Raw genomic sequence first — 21,283 nt, forward strand, 5'->3', positions numbered from 1 at the left:
CTACAAAGCAGAAGCCATAATCTGCCTTTGTAGTGGAGTGAAGTTTTGTAATAGAGTCCATCCCTGGCAGCTCGGTAGCACAAACACTACTCATTCATTCACCTACTCATCTCTTCTGAAGTCATTGGTTTCCTCTGTCCATGTCCCAGACAACCCAAATGCAAAGAAGGAGATGATGCCTGCCTGAACTGGTCTAAGCATTGAGGTAAACAGTCAGGGAGCAAAGTGAAGGGATCCGGAAACAGTGGGGAGGTACCAAGGACCAGAGAAGGAGTGTGTAGATGTGAACAGGGACACTGGGGAAGGTGTAGCACCAAGAGGGAACAGATCACTGCTGTTCCTCAGCTCTTCTGCTCAATTCTCTGTGTGACAATGGGCCATTTATCTTGGGTTCCCAGCAATAAAAACAGTAGTTAAGACAAAATGATCTATAAATATTAGGATGACAAAACAGGAACCCACATCCTGAGATGACCAATTGGTCAGTGTTCACAGTCACCCAGTAAGGACGTTAAATGTAGAAACAGGCAAATAGAGAAGCTGAGGAGACCATGACCTCTTACTTTTTCAGGAAACCTCCCTGAGGAATTAGTGTGAGAAGGATACTCTGGCTGTAGTTCTGGCAGGCACAGAACTATCTCACTGCTATAGAAATAACTAGGTAATATTAATAGTGGTTTTGGCAATGCCATTCTAGCCAAATATCCACAAGTATGGTTGTAGGTGATGGTAAGGTTATTGGACATTTTCTTCTGTGTCATTTATCATAACCACATGAACCTCATGGCATGTGTATCAAATTGAACAGTATGGAATCCAGTTTTGTAATGGTTGTGACCGTGGGGTACAGGCTTCCTGTTTACTTGTGGATATGGCAGTGATGGTCTTAAGCTTGCTGAAGATGGGCCAGATTAATGAAAACTGGTATTGTCCACAGGAAGTAGTTGCCTCTACCTTGAAGCTCTCAGTCAACAAGGTCATGTGTCATGTAAGGCGAGTTGGTGGGGCCTTTGGAGGAAAGGTGGGCAAAACCAGCGTCATGGCAGCCATCACTGCATTTGCTGCCAGCAAGTAAGTGGGACAAATCTGTGAAAGAAACTGAAAGTGAAATGAAATCTTTTTTTATATATAATTTTTTTCAATTTAAATTAAAAAGAAGCTTGTTTAGCATGTCAATCCCGGTTCCCTTTCCCTCCCCTCCTCCCAGTCTCTCACCAACCCTCTATCCCATCTCCTTTCTGCTCCCCAGGCAGGGTGAGGCCTTCCATGGGGGAATCTTCATATTTTGTCATACCATTTGGAGCAGGGCCTAGACCCTCCTCAGTGTGTCTAGTCTGAGAGAGTATCCCTCTATGTGGAGTGGGCTCCCAAAGTCCATTTGTTTACTAGGGATGAATACTGATCTACTACGAGAGACACCATAGATTAACCAGACCTCCAAACTGACATCCTGTTTCAGGGGGTCTGGAACAGTCCTATGCTGGTTTCCCAGCTATCAGCCTGGGGACCATGAATTCCCCCTGGTTCAGATCAGCTGTTTCTGTGGGTCTCTCCAGCCTTGCCTTGACACCTTTGCTGGATTCCAGGAGTTCAGCCCAGTGTTTAGCTGTGGGTGTCTGCTTCTGCTTCCATCAGCTGCTGGATGAAGGCTCTAGGATGGCATATAAGGTAGTCATCAATCTTATTATCGGAGAAGGACATTTAAGGTAGCCTCTCCACTATTGCTTAGATTGTTAGTTGGTGTCATCCTTGTATTCTCTGGACATTTCCCTAGTGCCAGATTTCTCTTTAAACCTATAATGGCTCCCTCTATTATAGTATCTCTTTCCTTCTTCTCCTCTCTTCTTCCCCCAACTCAATCTTCCTGCTCTCTTTCCTCCTCTTCTCCACTTCTCTTTCTCCTAATTCCTTCTCCCCTCCCCCATGCTCCCAGTCAGCTCAGGAGATCTTTCCCCTTTTCCGGGGGAACATGTATGTCTCTCTTAGGGACCTACTTGCTTCCTAGCTTCTCTGGCAGTGTGGATTGTAGGCTGGTAATCCTTTTCTATATGTCTAAAATCCAAATATGAGTGAGTACATATCATGTTTGTCTTTTTGTGACTGGGTTACCTCACTCAGAATGTTAATACTGGCACTTGTGGTAAGAAAGAATCTCAGTTATATTATATATAAGATCACACATGACGAAAAAACCACACAATCAAGATGTCAGTTTTTAAAATGTCTGTCTTTCTTTATCAAGGTCCATAAGAACCAAATAAGTATCAATTACTGAAAAATATGGTGAAAACCATTGAAAAAATATTACTATACTTGGGATAGGTGCTGGTGGCCAACACCTTTAATCCCAGGTAAGCAGAGGCAGATGGAGCTATGTGTGTTCAAGCACAGCCTGGTCTCCAGAATGAGTCCCAGGACAGTCAAGGCTACAGAGAGAAACCCTGTCACAAAAAAAACCAAACCAAACCAACCAAATGAATAAATGAAATATTATGATAGTTGGGAAGTCAACAGAAACAGGTCCTAAGTGGGTGGGGTTACTTGTCCCAAGCATTGAGAGTCTGGGCTATATGTTTATGGAACAGATATGCAACCTACTTAATCTCCCCAAATCCACCAGCCCTCCTCTCTTTCCCTCTCTGCCTCCACCCTGTGTGTTTGTCTTTCTTTCTCTCTCTTCCCTCTCTCTTGAATTAAATAGATACTTTTTGGGTTAAGCTTACATTTATTTATCTCACTGTTTTTCAAGAAGTATGTTAACACCTCACCACAGGAAATTACCTTCTAGGTGTAATATCACTGCAGAATAATAGCTCACTTGCTTGCTTGTTTCATTGTTCTGTATTTTCTGTCTCAGACATGGCCGTGCAGTCCGCTGCATTCTGGAAAGAGGGGAAGACATGTTAATAACTGGAGGCCGCCACCCTTACCTTGGGAAGTATAAAGTGAGCAGAAGAAGGAGTGCGGGAAGATTTGAGCTGCAAATAGAACAGGCTATAAATGCACATGGCAGCATTTGGCTGCTCTGATGGGGGAAGGAAAAGGGCATCAACACATGTGTCTTTGTCAGGGTGTCTACTGCTGCCATGAAACACCATGACCAAACAACTTAGGAGGAACAGGTTCATTTCACCCACATTTCCACATTACAGCCCATCATTGAAAAACAATTAGGACAGACATTCAAGCAGGGCAAGATCCTGGAGGGAGGAGCTGATTTAGAAGCCACGAAGGGATGGTTTGCATCCTCTGGTTTTCTCAGCCTGCTTTCTAATAGTGCCCAGGACCATCAGCCCAGGGGTGGCACCACCCACAATGGGCTGGGCTCCCTCCCATCAACCACTAGTAATTACTAATATCCTACACCTTGTCTACAGCCCAATCTTATGGAGACATTTTCTCATTTGAAGTTCCCTCTTCTCGGATGAACCTAGCTGGTGTTACATTGACATAAAAACCAGCCAGGACAAAACAGTAGTCTGTTTTTATACTTCTTATGCTCCAGTTTAATTACCATCCAGTTCAATGAGATTTCCTGCTTTGCTCAGAGATGTCAGCTAGAGAGAGAGAACCAGCTAACATTGTGCATTTCAGAGAGAATAATTGGAAAACCTGTGACTGTGTATGTCCGTGAAAGTAGATCTGATAACCATTCTTTTCTCACATAGAAGGTAAAAATAGACTAATTCCTGGAACAATAGTGCTATATGAAATTGCAATTATTTGCAAATGGTTCCTCATTTTTAAAATATATCAAGCATATCTTGAAAAACCATGATGGAGAAATTCCTAGAAAAGTTTCTATCATAGAAAATAATTATCTTTTACCTTTTAGAAGACTATTTTACATTTCAAAGTTGCCTGACAACTTTAAGACATAACCAAAATCTCTCTGGATCTTAAACCTTTATTATGTTATTTCTCATTTAGGTAAAAGGCTTGTAGCCTGCATAGATTTGGGGAGGGAGGACTTGCTCCAATCATTCAGGGACTTGAATCTCTAATGGCACCTTATCCCTTTAGACTGTACTCTCAAATGTTGTATCCACAAGGTGTGTATGACCATTTCAATTCACATTTAAGTTAACAAAATACAAAAAAAAAAAACTAAGGTTATGGTCTATTTTTGCACTAACTATTTCAAGTACACACTAACCACCTGTAGTTATTGACTACCATATTGTACAAGTATACACAGAATATTGTCATTGTCCCAGAGGGTTCTATTGGAACCCTGTGCAGAGACTCTGAGTCCTCCACAGAGGCATCTACGCAAGGCAATAGGCATTGGCATACTCATGTGGACGATACATCCATTGCCAAACCTCTAAGTGGTGGACCTTGCTTCTGTCCAGACCTCTTTGAGACTGACTTTGCTACTTAGTTGTATTGGTGGCTAGGAAATGGAGTCTTGTGTGCCCAGATGCCTGTCTGGGGCTGGTTCAGAGCCTCAGAATAACAACTTTAGTCTTGACTTCACACAGAACACTGAGACTGAGTAAAGTGTTGATAAGTTCCATGCTGTAACTGGCTTGAGTACTTATAGGAGGCTCATGCAATTACTATGGACAAGATGGCCTGAGAGCGTGAGGATGGAGCAGGTGGCTGCAACAGGCAGGATGAAGAGACAGGGAGCATTTGAGTCAAGACACAGTTGTAGGATATGGAACAGATGAGCTCCAGAGCTTATACTCTATAAACTGAAACAGTATTTGTTGAAAAACTTAGTACCGCATGATGAATAAGGCCACAGAACACAGCCTAGAGATTTATAAAAGAAAAAAAATGTGGAAGCAGTGAGAATTCTGGAAGGAAAATGATGATCTTGTTTGTGTGAGTGTTGGGGGAGAAATGAGAAGAAGACATTGAAACAGAAATGCCCTTCACCTAACTGTAGACCATAGAGGCCATCACCATGGCAGTGATGTTCAGGGATGGAGAGTCGTGTGAGGATAGGAAATGAGATTAATATCCATGTAGTAATATTGAGCACTTGCTTTGTGTTGATCATCTACCTATACTTCTGCATATCACCTGATTTATTTCCATTTCAAATATATCCAGAGAATTTACATTTTATTTACTTTTCCTGTGGCTGTTTCAAAACACCCTAAAAAAAAAAAAAAAACCCTTAAAGGCATAAGGATTCATTTTGACTTGTAGTTGGTGGATTCCACCCTTCTTGGCAAGGAAGAGCTTGAAACAGCTGCTCACATTGCATCAGGGTCAGGAAGAATAAAACTGTGAGAAATGTGCTCAGTGACTGGTCTCCTTTCATGCAGTCTAAGACTGAGCCAAGGGAATGATGCTCCCCATTGTTATGGTTGGTCTTCCCACTTCAGTTAACCCAGTCAAGAACATCCCTCCCAAGGACGTCCAGAAACTTGTCTCCTAGGCGATTCTAGATTTGTTGAACTGATAATTAACACTGACTACAGCACAGTATTTTCCTCAGATCACTATGTCAACTCCACATCCAAAAAACACCTGTCAGAGCTGAGTCCATGAAGCTTTTGCAAAGTATGACTAAGCAAATATTCTTTAGACTTGACCTCTTGAGCCTGTATCAACAGTCAGTTCTCCCCTGCCCCCAGGTTGGATTCATGAATGATGGCAAAATCTTGGCCTTGGATATGGAACATTACTGCAATGCAGGGAGCTCCCTGGATGAGTCATTATGGGTAAGTGTATGAAAGGAAGTTTTCTTCCTCCAAGAGTGTTACATAAAATGATTTCACTCAGGAACTAGTCACTCTTTACCCAACACTTAATGAAGGTATGGAGACTCTCACTGTAGGATAGCATAGAGTTTCTCAGAGCAAACGACAAGTGTAGCCCAGAGACCTTGGCCAAGCGTCCATCTGTGTTTCTTCTCTATGTTTCCCACACCTATATGTTCTCAGTAGAGCAGGCTTTCCCAGCTTTGTCCCTGTGGCTATTTTCAATTGTGTAACTCTTCATGGGGCTATCCGTGTATTATGATTTAGTCACCAGCATCCTTGAGCTGTAGACATTATTGGCATGCTACCTCCAAGTCTCAGCAGCCACAACTATTTCCAGACATTGCTAAATATGCACATTTGGTAGATGGAAGGATTTCCTCTGGTTGAGTATATGTGCATTAAAACAGACACCAGAACTCCTTTTAAAATTTTGACACTGTTGAAAGCTATTTCAAGAAAAAAGAAATATCTACACTGTCTCATTCTATTGGACCACTGCTTAGGAGCTATAAACATATCCAAGGCTTTGGAAATTGAAAGAAATGCATTTGCTTTCAAGTGTGAAAATTAAAGGTAATAATTGGGAAGGATTGAAATTCTTTAAAATTATTTTGCAGCAACATATATTTAACTGGGGTGTCACAACTTTTGGCATTTTGCTGAGCTGTGAAGAGGGGAGCTATTTCCAGCCTGGTTTCATTGTGAGGTGTCTGCATGGTGGGACATGCACAGAAGGCCAAAGTGTCTCACATCCACTCTGGGTTTCTCCAGGTGATAGAAATGGGACTTCTGAAGATGGACAATGGTTACAAGTTTCCCAACCTTCGCTGCCGGGGCTGGGCCTGCAAAACCAACCTTCCATCCAACACGGCTTTACGTGGGTTTGGCTTTCCTCAGGCAGGGCTGGTCACCGAAGTCTGTATCACAGAAGTTGCAGTCAAATGTGGGCTGTCCCCTGAGCAGGTAACTATAGTCTCCTGTATAAAAGATGATGACTGTCTGAGACTGCAGTGTTTGGGATCAATCAGGTTGAAGAATTAGTGACGTGATCCAGAGATTAAATATTTGCCAGAGTTTGCCCAGTCATCCAGTTAATACAGTCAGTAACCAAGGTTAGTGGTCTTGCCTTACCAGTGCTCCACCTTATAAAAACTGAGAAACACTATTTTTAAGATTATGAATTGGATTTTCATCTGGTTAGTTAGAGTATCCCATTATTGGGGTTGTATTATAATTGTGTATTGCTATAAAAATGTCAGCAGATTGTATACATATATATATGTGTGTATATATGTATATTACACACCCATCTGTATCTATTGTCTATGTATATGTCTATGTCTATATCTGTATGGTCTGTTTCACTGAGACTTTAGATGTCTAAGACCATGAGGCTGGTATCAGTTTGGTTCTGATGATTGCACAGCAAGTGACAGTGCAAGATCTTGTCCAGAGGGGTCACATGGCAGAACAAGAGGTTAGAGAAAGGTTTAGCAATCAAACTCACTCTTTGCTAATAATTCAATCTCGTGGGAAGTAATCAGGGTCTCATGAGAACTACCAAGTCTCTAGATAGGACATCACTTCCCACCTGGCCTCACCTCTGAAATGTTCACCATCCTAACACCACTATTCTGAGAAGCTCACATCACATGTTCCTGGCTTTGGGAGATAAACCACACCTAAACTATAGCAACAATGTAACCATCCTTGAGGCCTGACAAACCCCCCTTCAGTGTTTCCCTATTATCTGAGGCAGCTGACACAGGTATCTTCAGCTTGGAGGACAAGCCTTCAGGCTGCACAGGACTTGTAAGGAATCCACAGCATTGGTGGGAACTGAGACTTTTCTATGTGAGGGGATTAGGCAGGAAAAAAGCCCTCATACACTGTCTTCATGGTTCCTTTCTTTATTCTTCATACTTCTGTGCTATTTCTGCATTCTAGCTCTATCATTTTATTCTTGATGTTTCCCTTTCGACTTTCTCACTCTTGATGTTTTCTTTCTAGTCCCTTTTAGTTTCTTCTTCCTCATCTGTCCTTTTCCTTACAGCTTATATACCCCAATACAATATTTTAGGCAATGCAGGGGCAACAGGGGAGTTACATTCCATTTCTCAAGTGAATGAATGCATATAAAAGATTAAAAACAGAATCATTCCACTAACACATGCAATATGTCTAAGTAACTTGTTACAGAGCAAGGAAAGAGCAAGTCTTTCATTGGCAGGCTGCAAATTGTGGTTGTAAAGAAAGAATCAATCACTTTATTATCTGTCTTGAGAGGTAACCTTATAAGGAATTTTAAAGTTGTAATAAACCTAACCTAATGAAGAGCACAAAGAAAAAGAGAAAATTGTGCATTTATATCCTATATAAACATTTTGAACATAACACCCTGTAATCAGGGCTAGTAATTTCCAGATTCTCTTTGGGTCCCGTAGGTGCACAGTGAGTGCCAGGTATAGGATAAAGAGACCTTGGGATGTCATAAGTCCTCAAGTCCAGGCTCAGGTCAACATTTCTGACATACCATAAATCTTTTACTATCAGCTCAAATGAGCACTCCCAAGAAACTGTGACACCTCAGTGCAGTGATATAATGACCACCACCATCCCTGCAACTGCAGCACTGACCACACCCTTTTGGGCATTGTCTCAGGTGTGGACTTGACTGGTTAAATGGAATAGGATTGCAGCTGGGGAATCCTGGTTGCAGGGTCTGCTTCCTTGGAGCATGTGTCTGGGACAGTCACTTATTCCTGTGTAAGTTATTTTCTCCAAATAAACTCCACTTCATCTTACTGGCTAAGCATCCTGATTTCCATGCCCATACCTTAGCACTTTAAATATCAAAATGAACTTTCTGCCATGTGTGTAACCCTTGACCACAAAAAGAAATTTGTATCCCTATCTCAGAGCTATAAATTCAAATTATTTTCTGTTGCCATGACCAGCTAGAACTTCTCTCCCCACAGTGTTTCTGAATAAAAGCTCTTTCTGTTTCTATACCTCCGTTCTCTGCTCCCTGTCACTTACACAGGACACAACACAACACTTCTATACAGGGAAACAGAGAGTCTTTAGAATGGATATCCATATGAGAAAATGGAGGTCAGGAATCTGTGAAGAAAATTAGTCACTATCCTAGGTTATCAACCAGACCAACCAAGGAAACTGTGTGCAGCAATGAGGCTGCTTTACTATTTCAGCCCTGACCCAAGAAATCACACAGCTCAGCTCTGTGTCCTTGTAAATTTTAGATTATTCTTCTGTGGTTGTTTAGCTTAAAAACCATTTGCAAGGCATGTGGTCTAAAGTAAAGTTATTTTAAAGCTTTGCTTCTGCTAATGGTGCACACCAAAATCTGTGACTGGGTATTTTCATCATTAAGAGAATCAGAGCCAGCCTGGTTGCTGGGTTAATTCAATTGTTCACCTTGATTGTTAACCAGAGCTGTGTTCTAAAGCAGCTCCTTAAGTGGAACTCATAGCCCTTAGTTGTGAAACATATCCTAGTATATATTTTTATTTTTAAAAATTCTGCATAAGCTATCATTATTATTATCACTTAGACAATACAGTAAAGGGAGGAATAATCTTCTTGACAATCTACAAATAAAAATGCTCAGTAGATCCAGATGTATTCTTGAGATAAACACACTAAAATACATGCAGGGGGGATCTCTCCACATCTACTCATAGCATGCCTGATGCCAAGAAAAGATTGTAGCAGCAACATATAAAAGCACAACAGAAGCAAATGACATTCCAGACTTTGTAGCCTTTCTTAACAATGTTCACCCATCAGAGAGTTTTCGTGTTCTTGAATGTCAATTGCCAACTCCTGTATCTATGACATGGCCACCAGTAACAAGGTATGTCATTTCAGTTATTAAGCTGTCACCTGTTGAGTCTTTTAAGTCTTTACCTCAACTTCATTAATTATCAAAGATAATTCTCTTCTTGGTGCCTCATCCACCCCAGGTTCTAGCATGGAGTTTAGGTAGGAAGACATGCTGAGCTGTCTCTCCCTCTTCCCTCCTCCTCTGCATTTGGCCAGAGAGGACAAAGGATGGAAAAGAGTACCTGGGAAATACACACACACACACACACACACACACACACACACACACACACCCCACAACTGTTCCCAATCTGTTTACTGTCCTCTCTTAGACACCTTATGCAGATGGTCCTTAAACAGAATTGCCTCTGGCAACCACACTGCTCTGCCTAGTGTTCAAGGAGGCTTGGAGAGCCCAAGAACACAGTTCATCTGTGACCCTAGGCAGGAGCCATCTGCTTTATGTCTCTTAAACTTGTAGGGGCCCTTGTCCCCCTTGTCCTGGCCCTCTGACCACAGCCTCTGTCCTTGTAATGTTGGTAGCAGGAGAGAGAGGGAATTACACAAAGACATGCCTGCCTGTCCAGAATGGTCTCTTTAATCTGCTTTCCCTCAAGTGGCATACTGTATTAGGTTCCACTTTCCCACTTACAGGGATCAGGGCAATTGGTAGAGGGGTGGCTGGGGAGCGTGTGTGTTTATAATGGCCTCTATCTGCTTGTAGAGGGTGCTGGCCGGAACTGTGAGGTTCTCTCAACTAGGAAAATAAGGCCCCGGTGTCTTTGATGTCAGCTGAGGGGCTTAGTTGCCAGTTCTGGAAAGACAGTAACAGTCTACTCAGGTAGTCAACTTCTGGGGATAGAACCTGCTCATTTTGGGTTCCCTGCCTAAGACCTACCCATGACTGAGCCATCATAGATAGTGGAAGGAACTCATGAGGCTTCACTCTGCCTTGAGGGACTAAAGGCTGTTAATGGATGCCGTCGGCATGGCTGTCACTTTATTTAGTGGTGTAACCACTAGTCTGTTGTCCATGCTTAAGAAAATAACCTCCCACCCATGTCTCCACAGACAACCGTAATTATATACAGTTGTTCATTCATAAAAAAATTGTATAGGCCAGGGAGTTTGGGAAGTGGAAGGGATTCAATGGGATGGGGTGTGGCAGAAACTCTTCAAGAATTCACAAAGTAATCTCATTTGTCCTTCCTCCTAGCCGTCAGTTATATTTAAACAAATATCCCTATTGGTTGGCTTTGGGAATAAGTGGTCCTGTTTCACTACAGCATCTAAATAACCCAGGTTGCATGGCCCAGGCACTTTTCAACAGATGCCCAAACATACAAGAACTGAGAGTCACGAATGTACCTGGAACATACTGAGATACAAGGGAATACAGGTCAAGGACTCCATCCTATAAACTTGCACAAGAAAAGCATACAAAAAAGAGAGTCTAGCATAGTTATGAGGTTCTTAGTGGAGGATGAGGATGATGTCATGCCTTGAGAAGGGCTGTAGAAACAACTAGGCAGAACATATGTCGGCCCTATAGGATGGGCAGAAATGGATGAAGAAGACAGTGGGTGGACAAGACCATCTCTTCTGAGCTTCCCTCACTGTTTAATCTCCTTTCCTTTCATAGGTTCGGACCATCAATATGTACACGCACATCCATAAAACCCCCTACAAGCAGGAGATCAATGCCAAGGCCCTCACTGAGTGCTGGAGAGAATGCATGGCCAAGTCTTCCTACTCAATGAGGAAAACAGCTGTAGGGAAGTTCAATGCAGAGAATTCCTGGAAGAAGAAGGGGCTGGCCATGATCCCCCTGAAGTTTCCTGTGGGTATTGGATCAGTAGCCATGGGACAGGTCAGTTCTTGAAACACAGTTTAAATGTCACCTGGCAGGGGCTTGGCAAACAAAGGTGCTGGGAAATGTCCCTCACATTGATTAGTCATATGTCGTCACTGTCCAACTGTTAAACCCCACCCAGGTTCTGATTAGCAAAGTCTGTATTAATCTGGGACAGGAGAACTTGACTGCTTATGGCCCCACCTTGGGGAGGAACATTCTTGGTGGAAAATCTTGGGGGACCCTGATTTTCTGCTGGCTGGTGCTAAGCAGCTGAGAAAACTGCTCAAGGTCCTGGGTGTTCATGTGTCCAGTGGAGACTCCTCTTCCAGACCCTGGGGGCCCTTTTCCCTCACTAGGTAAGGGTTAATTAAACATGGAAAAGTAAATTATTTGACGTTTTAAATGCAATTTTAGGAGTTGGTTCTCCTCATAACTGTTAAAAGGGAAGACTGAGAACTGTTGCTATGGTTCCTTATCTGACTAAATAAGTCTTTGCTTAGCTACTAAACCCCACTGTGTGTGTGTGTGTGTGTGTGTGTGTGTGTGTTTGATGTGCCTATGTGTGCGTATCTTACACACACACAAATAAAAATAAAATAAATCTTTTGATTTAGTCACACTCTACCCTCTGGCAAACCTACAAGAATTATGTTCTCATTTTCAGTATGAGAACACTAAAATCTGGGATTTCAAACACCTCCCCTGCTCCCGGAATGTAAAATCTAGGCCAAGTCTGACACTGGTGTGCAGGCAACTCTGGGGAGTGCCTACTCACAGCACCCTTTGATGGAAGTGAGGTGGGAGTCAGCTGACCTGAGGAGAGAGGAGGCAAGGCCAGTGCTGCAGCTTCATCCTTAGAGCTGTGAAGAGCCCTCCTTGGGCACCCTGTGCTTTAAGCTGTACTGAGGGCTGTGAAGGGTGGGGATCTGTCACACACCAAACACTTGCTGGTAGGCACGTCCTGAAAGGCTGTGTTCTGAAGAGAGCAACTAGAGGAGGGAACTAGGGATGAGACTGGAGCCCACCCCCACCCCACCCCTTCCATGGAAGGCCTGCACTGGTGGGTTTGTCTAAACCGGGCCTGATCTCATCTTGATGGTGATTCTGTCTGTCTTCTGTCTGCTGGCAGGAGACACAGGGGGCTGGCAATCTGTTTCTTAAGATATTGTTTAATAATTGGTGGCATTTAAAGATATGTATATCCAGGATATCCCGCCCCCCTCTGTCCCTGGGCAGAGCAACATTCAGGTTTATGTGTAGAGATCCTTTGCTGAAAATGCAAATCTGTGCACACATAGGTTGAAGGGAAGGGGAGTAACTCTCCATACATGTTCCCATAGTTAGAGGTCATCCAGATGGTGAGAGAGAGAGCCAGACATGACCTGAGCATGCCTAACTCCAGATCCCTGTCTTCACCGCCTCACACTGCCTTCCCTAGCAGAAGCTGCTCTCACCCAGCTGCTCAGGACTTCAAATGCACCTCACCTAAAGATTCTTTCATGTTTCAGAGGAATACTGAAACATGGCTGCAGTATTTGGGAACTCTTAAGATTTGCACTAATTTCTCACCAAGTGGACAAAATTCTCTCCATGCATTGTTGAACCTTCTGGCTCAGCACTCTAGTGGTGTTGGTTTTGTGACTGGAGCTTTGTGGAATTATCTTTTGTGATGCTAACAGTGAGCCATGTGGTGTGTCACTTAATGTAACCTAATTTGACTCTTTTAATAGCCTAATAGTTCGCAACACCACAAGGAACTAACTACTCAGCAGCCTCTGATACAAATGCTGCCCTGTGCCCACAGGGAGAATGCTCTCACCAGCAGGGTCATGCAATGGAGAGCACATGAAATCCCTTGCTGTTGGAGCTTAGTCACACATACTAGGTTCATGTATGTATCCCAAACTCATTCACTAGAGCCGACAAGACAAAATACAAAACCTATAAATTTATGAAATAGATCAAATAACAGTACTCTTGCAAATTCATATATGAAGTATGTTGAGTGCTAGTACATCTGAACATTGTGTCCAATATGAAGGGATGGCTCTGGATCCATCCTTACCCGAGTACTGTGAAATGAAATAGAACAAAGCCCAGAGTGACCGTTCCATCTGGAAGCACAGTGCAGGCATCCAGCTCTGGGCTCTCAGAAGAGGATACCTCTGCTTATGTTTCATTTGGGAAGACATGCCAGGAACATGAAATGGTGTCTCCAGGAGTCATGTAAACACATTCTGTCCCATCTTTTCAGGGCCCTTATGTGTACTATTATGACCTGATATTCTAAGACTGTGTGTTTGGGCACTGAGTGCCTTTACCCTCAGACACAGGCTATCCTTATTTTGTCAAATCATCACTACTTACACCTGTGTTTACCAGGAAGGTGGACATTGTCTTCTCTGTCATAAGTATCTTCCTTTGAACAGTGGTGATTTCAACTTGTTCACCAGAATAACACACAGATTTGGATGTTGATAAAGGAGCAGTTCTCCGGGTGTGATCCACAGGCCACAAGTGGATGTTAAGTCCTTTTATCAGGCAAAGAATTGATCTTGGAAAACAGTCCTCTGTGTAGGTTTATCTGGACTGATGTAGAGTTCATGAACTTTGACTTGTGACCAGGGATACTTAGAAGTGATCTGAATAATAGAGTCTTGGGAGAATTTTAGGTTTATAGAGTAGAAATTACCTTGTTACCAGAATGTTCTACAGATATCATCTTTATAAATCCCCAGTCAAGCCAGGCACCCTGGAGAGAAAGAAGTGTTTGTTGTGGCTCACAATTTGAGGGCACAGTCCACTATAGTGGACAGTAGCTTGAGACAGATGGTCACACAGCATCCATATTTAGGAAGCAACTAGCAGTCAATAATGAGTCTTTCCTCATTTTATGCTTTTAATATAGTTAAGGAACCCAGAATGTGGAAATTCAACCTAATGTGAATTCACTCACTTCAAGCAACCCAAACTCCTGACTTCTTGGTTAGAATGCCCAGAGATTTCTCTCATGAGTGATTTTCGGTCCCTTTGACTTGACAATCTAGATAAACAATTGCAGGTAGCACAGCAAATTCACCTCCACAGTGGACAGTTCTAGCCCAGTAAGACTTGGAAGAAGCCCCATGCTTGACAGTTTTAACATGCATTCACTTAGTCTAGAAGCATCTGAGTAGGCGAACTTTTAATTCTGTGAGCAGCTCGCTTGCTTCTGCATCCTTCAGAGGACCTGCACAGTCAGGTGATGACTCCAGACATCTGCAGACCTGTGCCAAGATGGTTTAGGTCAGTGTTTCTCAACCTGTGAGGTGCAACCCCTATGACGGACACATATTAGATATTTACATTACCATTTATAGCAGCAGCCAAATTACAGCTGTGAAATAGCAAGGAGATAATTTTACAATTTGTGGTCACTGCAACATGAAGAACTATATTAAAGGGTTGCCACATTAGGAAGTTTGAGAACCACTGGTATAGGGTAGTCCTAGGTCATTTTGCAGCCAAAACAATGAATGAATGTGTCTCTGTGTACCTTATTTGGATTTGCATTTGGGCATTATCACCATACAACACTTGTCCTGCCTTTGGCCTGGCTCTGGTCGGATGTATGTATGTATGTACGTATGTATGTATGTATAATATATATAATATATATTATATATATTATACATATATATTATAAATATATATAAGTATATATTATATATAATATAATTTATATATAAATTTATTATATATAATATATATATAGTGTGTGTGTGTATAAAGAGACAGAGACAGAAAGAGACACAGAGGCAGACAGAGAGACCGAGACAGAGAGAGAGAGAGAGAGAGAGAGAGAGAGAGAGAGAGAGAGAAGGGTAGGGCCTCTTGCAAGGGGTGGAAAGTGTGTTTTAGTTGCAGTGATGTCCTGACAGGGGTCAGAGCCTCTTCTGATTTGCTTCTTTTCAACCCCTCCTCAGGCAGCCGCTCTGGTTCACATTTATCTCGATGGCTCTGCACTGGTCACTCATGGTGGGATTGAGATGGGGCAAGGTGTCCACACTAAAATGATTCAGGTAAGAATATGAACTCTGGATTCTGTGGAGTATGTCCTCACAGATGTTTCATGAGAGAAGACTTAAGCATATTTCTCTGTCCCAAAATAAAATGGTAGGATGCTGTAAATTTGACTGCTTAAGCATTGAACTATTAGCCGAAAGTATTAAACAAGTCAGTTTCATTACTGAACTCTAGAAAAGCATGTGCCAAAGATGGGTTTGTTTCATTGCTAAAGAGGGCTGTGTGTTTGCTTTCTGCTTTCATTTGGATGCATTGGCAACTGAATTGTCCTGTTATGGTGGACAACTGAATTGTCCTCCCAGTTTTCGCTGGGAGGTGAAAAATGTGGAAATCCTGATGGATTTTAATGTTTCTTGCCCATTTTAGATTAAGAGTTCTGAACAATCAATAACATAAATCAGACTTGATAGCTCCACCCAGTGCTTATTAGCATTTCTGTGTTAGGGTCCTTCTATTTTGTCTGATTTTCTTACTGTAAATTGCTAAGATGTTGCTGGTGTGATTTTTTTGATTGTCAGGTTTTTTTCAACTAACCTTACAAGAATGAGCACTGCTTTGTGTCATTGCAAATTCTTCACAATTGCCCGTCATGGTGAACTGGCCTATAATCCCAGCACTTGGAGGCTAAGGCAGGAGGATCAAACTAAGGCCAAACTTGGCCACATAGAGACATCCTGTCTCAAAAACAACACAGACAAAGACATTCTTAACAATCATGATTTTAATGGGTGGTAGGGGAATGCATTTGTAACTAACTCTACCCCAGCTATTGAGCTATTCAATGGATTTTCCTAAAAGAAATCTATTGTTTCCTTAAACTGCTACTCCAGGGTAGGAGTTACTAGATCATGGGGTATGAGTATTTGGAATTATAGACACACATTACTAAGTTGTTTTCCATTAAGTATCTGTTGTGTTGAGCCTTTAAACTAACAATAAATTTGATGAATTGTTGAAATAATTCAATCATTTGCCAGGTGAATGAAAGCAACTCAAGTGGTAAAATTTAGATTTTCTTTTTAATTGTAGGGACTGGGGATGTGTAGGATTTTTAGTTTGCTTATTTATTTATTTATTTATTTATTTATTTATTTATTTATATTTGTTTTCATGCTGCTAGTACCTGAGAGTTTTCTAGTTCTGCTTTTAAGTGAGATTTCAGTGTTTTCCTTCTTGCACCAAAGACCTTATATTGAGAGCCTGTGACTCTGTCTGGATGCTTTCTGAGAGCCTTCTGTTATGGAAGGCTCAGGATGCCTGTGTCCTTGGAAAGCTTGGACAAACTCTGTCAAGCATACTGCTAGCCAGAGAGAGATCAATCATCTAACATGATTTTCTCCAGCACTAAATGTATAGACCAAAGCAACCTATAAGCCCCATGCTGGCCCTCAATCCCAGCATCATCCCCTCCTCTGTGATGCATGTGTTCCTAAGGCCATGTCCTTCCTGAGAGGTGTTCTTTTCCTGCAGTGTGGCCAGAGATGGGCATAGAAGCCAGACAGCTCCTGATACAATAATGTCCTCTTTGGTAGAATTTTTCAAAGTGTGGTGTGAGAGTAACTTGATAGTGTTGATTTCATTAATACAGAGATGTGGATGAAGTTTTTACTTTTGCATTATTGTGGAGCCTTTTCCTGATGAGAAAAATCAATGGAAACAAAAGTGTTTAAAACTTGGAGTCCACACTAGCTACCAGGATTTTAGAAGAGAGGGGTTTTTGTGTCTTAAGGAGTTCATGGTTCCGCTTCTTCATTCTTGCCGTGCACATAAGGGCTACACACGTGTGCTATGCCAGCCAGGCATGTGCACAGGTGTCCAACTAACCAAAGTGTTTGAAAAGAAACTTATGTTCAAAATTCTAGGTGGTCAGCCGCGAATTAAAGATGCCGATGTCCAGTATCCACCTGCGTGGGACAAGCACAGAAACTGTCCCCAACACAAATCCCTCTGGAGGGTCTGTGGTGGCAGATCTCAATGGGTTGGCAGTAAAGGTAAAGCCTGCTGACTTTGCATCACTCATTAACCTTTTGGGACAAATTCATAGCTGGAGATCAGAAGCATCGTTCATCTCTCAATTCTCCTCAGGCTTGGCAGGGCAGGCACGCAGACCCAGCAGATGACACAGCACCCAGCAGTTCTATGCCTGCTGCTTCACAGGGCAGCAGGTCCTTCTAATTCCACCCCACACACCCAGTGACTTCCCCTTTCTGTGTTTAGTCAGACTCCTACCTTTTACCAGAGCCTCTCCATGACAGTTTCATTGCCTTTCATGCTCAAGCTGGCTTCTTGAAACCTAAACAAATGTGCCCAGAAAGTTAATGTTCTGCAGCCAATGATTGGTGGTGTGCAATGGTCCTTCTTTTAGGTCTTTTACAGTGTGGTGTGTAAGACAATTGGCTTAGCCAGGTGCATGTCTGACAGGCTCACACATACAACAACCCTGCATGAAGCCTTTCATGTCATCCTCTACTGCATTGATACCCTATGTTTCTTTGTTCCTATGGACCGTGGGTGTAACTCTGTGGTATGACATACCATGTTGTTTTGACATTGATGTTTTCATGAAATGATTAAAATTTTTACCTAAAATCACCTACAGGATGCCTGCCAGACTCTTCTAAAACGCCTTGAACCCATCATCAACAAGAATCCTCGTGGAACTTGGAAAGATTGGGTGAGACTCCTGGTTCTCTAAGTTTTATCACAGAAACTAGTGAGTGGGGGGAGAGAAATAAGTGTGAATTATGTTTATTCAAGGCACTGTCATTGCATAATGACAACTAAAAGGCCCCTCTGCATGTGACACATGGAGATCCACATGGAGTGGGAGAAGTAGTGTACCCAGGGATGTTTCTAATCCAGAGAAAGATGGTGTCCATGCAACAACTCCTGCCTTAAGCTACAGTTAATGGACGTTTCAGCCTGTGGAACCTAGGTGCTTTATGGATGACAGCTGTGTGTTCTTCTCCTTTGGATTCACTCTGACTACAATACAGAAACAATGCTGGCAGTATTCTGTGACGCTCGGGTAGACACTCATTTAGAGACAGGAAGCCAGAGGTGGAGAGATGTCTCAGAGATTAATAGGACTTGTTGCCTTCCAAAGGATGTGGGTTCAATTCTCAGCACCCACATGTCAGCTCACAACTGTCTGTAACTGCAGTTCCAAGGGATCTGATGCCTCTTTCTAGCCTCTGCAGGAAGTACACACACAGTCATGCCTTCAGGGAAAACACTCATACACATAAGAATAAAATAATTTATAAAAAAACAAATGGCAGCCAAGCATAGGGATATGTTCTGTACAAATCATAGACACCAGTGAAGGGGAAACATTCACCTGCTTCCTGATACCCTGGCAGTCTAGTTGGAGAAGACAGACATTCTTTTTGAGGGTGGGGTGAAAGCTGAAAGATCAGAGAAGCAGAGCCGTCAACAACTAGAGACGTCTTACCTCACAAAAATCCCAGACTGAATGGGAGCTCTCCTGTCTCTACGTATTCTCACACCAAATGAGCAAGGGATCCTATCTCCACCTACCTGATACTACTCTCTCGACCTCTTGAATCTGGGACTAAAGGTGTGTGCCTCCCATGTGCTGGGATCAAAGGCATGATCCTCCCTAGTGCTGGGATTAAAGTTATGAAGCCACCACCACCTGGCTCTGTTTTTCTTTTAGACTGGTTCAATCTCATGTAGCCCAGGATGACATTGAACTCCTGATTTTCCTGCTTCCTTCTCCCAGGTGCTGGGATTAAAGGTGTGTGCCGCCACTGCCTGGTCTCTATGGTTAGCTAGTGGCTAGCTCTGCTCTCTGATCTCCAGACAAGCTTTATTTGGGTAGACAGGCATTATGTAGTCAACTAGCTAACTTCAAAATAGCAGATAGTTAAGTGTAAGATGACATTGAAAATACCTTCATAAACCCCTGGCATAGCTGTCATGCCGACTGCTCTAGATTATTAGTTCAACAATATCAAAACACAGATTTGGCAAAGTTGTGTGCAGAGTTCTGCTTGGGAAGACCCCAGGGCTGAGGGTGCTCACCATGAGGATGTGTGGTTAGAATGCTGGAGGCTCAAATCAGCCACCTGTATCTCACCCAAAGGCTCCTGCTATTTCATAAAGGCTCATTATGTAATTAATAAGTATGGAGTGAACTGGATGGTGGTGGTACACGCCTTAACCCCAGCATTTGGGAGGCAGAGGCAGGCTAATCTCTGAGTTCCAGGCCAGCCTGGTCTACAAAGTAAGTTCCAGGACAGTCAGGGCTACTCAGAGAAACCCTGCCTCAAACAACAACAACAATAGTAATAATTTTATTACAATTATCATTATAGAACATGAAACTTCTAAATCTGTTCTGGGCATAGCTGTTTTTCCCCTGCTTGGTGTTGCCTGAGCCCAGAGAGGTTAAAAATGGCTTTCTGGAGAAAGTTGCTTCCAGATGCAATTCAGGACCATGCCTCCTTTGCCCTCCATTGCAAGCTGCTGCCGTTGAGCCAGCCTTCCTCCATAATGCTGCACCTTTCCCCACCTCTCTTGAGACTTTTGACCTAACCTTTGTTTTGTGTTTAGCAATCAATCATATGTACTTGCAGAAACAGGAGACCATTGGATGGAAGTGGCACAATTTAGCAAAATCAGTTCTCTCAACTGAAACTGTTATGGATACACAATATAAAATTAAACATCGAACCATTGTGTCCAAATATTGACCATGTTAATAAGTCTTGCCAGATGACTGAATAGATATCTTCATAAGAAGGATGTGGATGGAGATTATATTTCAGTTTATGAGCATAACATGCCAGGGCAGACATTTATTATAACCACATGCATGGAGCAAATGCTGCTATATACACAGTGAGCCATGAATGTTTGTGTAGATGGAGACCGTGACAGCAGAAGGTTCATTGTGAGCCTTCCTTGCTACTGCTATGCTTATCTTGTGGTACAGATGAAACCAAGTCCTGAGCATCTTTTGAGAGTCCTTCTTACATCATGTTCTGCTGGTCCCTCACAGGCGCAGACTGCTTTTGACCAGAGCATCAGTCTCTCGGCTGTTGGCTATTTCAGGTAAAATAATCCCCTTGATCCTATGTCATGGACAAGACCAGTATGAGCCTGAGGAAGAATTTCAGTTCTATTTGCAATTTTGGCCCCCAGCCTGACTCACTACCTTCAGTTAGCCTGCTGTTGGAATGAACATGTATCTGCTCATTAATCCAGGTATCCAGAAGACATTGTGGAGAAAATGGTTCACACAGCTGCACTTGATTGAGTGCTGATTTGGGTCATAATGTGGCCATGATGTGGCTTTCTGGGAGCTGGTGCTTGTAATCCACAGCTGTAGCTTTTGGTTGAAAGTGGAATTTATTCCTAAAGTTAAGAAACAAGAGTAGGGGTGAAAGGTAAACAAAAAATTCAATACGCATCTCCTGTACTGGCAAAAAGGAGACCTGACTAACTGTGGAGCCCTGAGAACCACAGTCTCTAGGAAACCTTTGGTTGAATGTTTTCATGAGGAGTAAATGCCAAGACCGGGCAGAGTCTTAGCTTATGTTCTCACCTGCCTGGGACTCCTACTGGCTATCAGGAATACACACTGGAAGTGTTTTTCAAGGCCACCTGCAGGCTGGGGAAACAGAGGCGATAGGGACTAGAACTTAGCAGGCTGCTGGCCTAGACATCTTTGACATTCATGGGGACTTCTTACAGAAGTGTGTGGATGGAGCAAGCATAGAGCCTGGTGGTAGTGCCAGCTATTGGGAGCCACTGGGCCTGATTCCTT

General features: G+C 42.7%; 1 protein-coding gene across 1 annotated transcript in view; it reads left to right on the plus strand.

The window, feature by feature from the left end:
- The window catches only part of LOC113830655 (aldehyde oxidase 1), a 64,324-nt gene that overhangs the window by 34,128 nt on the left and 8,913 nt on the right, over positions 1-21,283 (plus strand). Inside the window, exons 22-30 of the mRNA XM_027396932.2 lie at positions 938-1,071; positions 2,858-2,945; positions 5,595-5,681; positions 6,495-6,686; positions 11,212-11,439; positions 15,390-15,485; positions 17,352-17,480; positions 18,089-18,163; positions 20,516-20,568. Coding sequence (XP_027252733.1) covers positions 938-1,071; positions 2,858-2,945; positions 5,595-5,681; positions 6,495-6,686; positions 11,212-11,439; positions 15,390-15,485; positions 17,352-17,480; positions 18,089-18,163; positions 20,516-20,568 — 1,082 coding nt within the window. The remainder of the gene's footprint in view (positions 1-937; positions 1,072-2,857; positions 2,946-5,594; positions 5,682-6,494; positions 6,687-11,211; positions 11,440-15,389; positions 15,486-17,351; positions 17,481-18,088; positions 18,164-20,515; positions 20,569-21,283) is intronic.

The sequence above is a fragment of the Cricetulus griseus genome, chromosome 2, assembly GCF_003668045.3.
Source record: "Cricetulus griseus strain 17A/GY chromosome 2, alternate assembly CriGri-PICRH-1.0, whole genome shotgun sequence".
Lineage (NCBI taxonomy): Eukaryota > Metazoa > Chordata > Mammalia > Rodentia > Cricetidae > Cricetulus > Cricetulus griseus.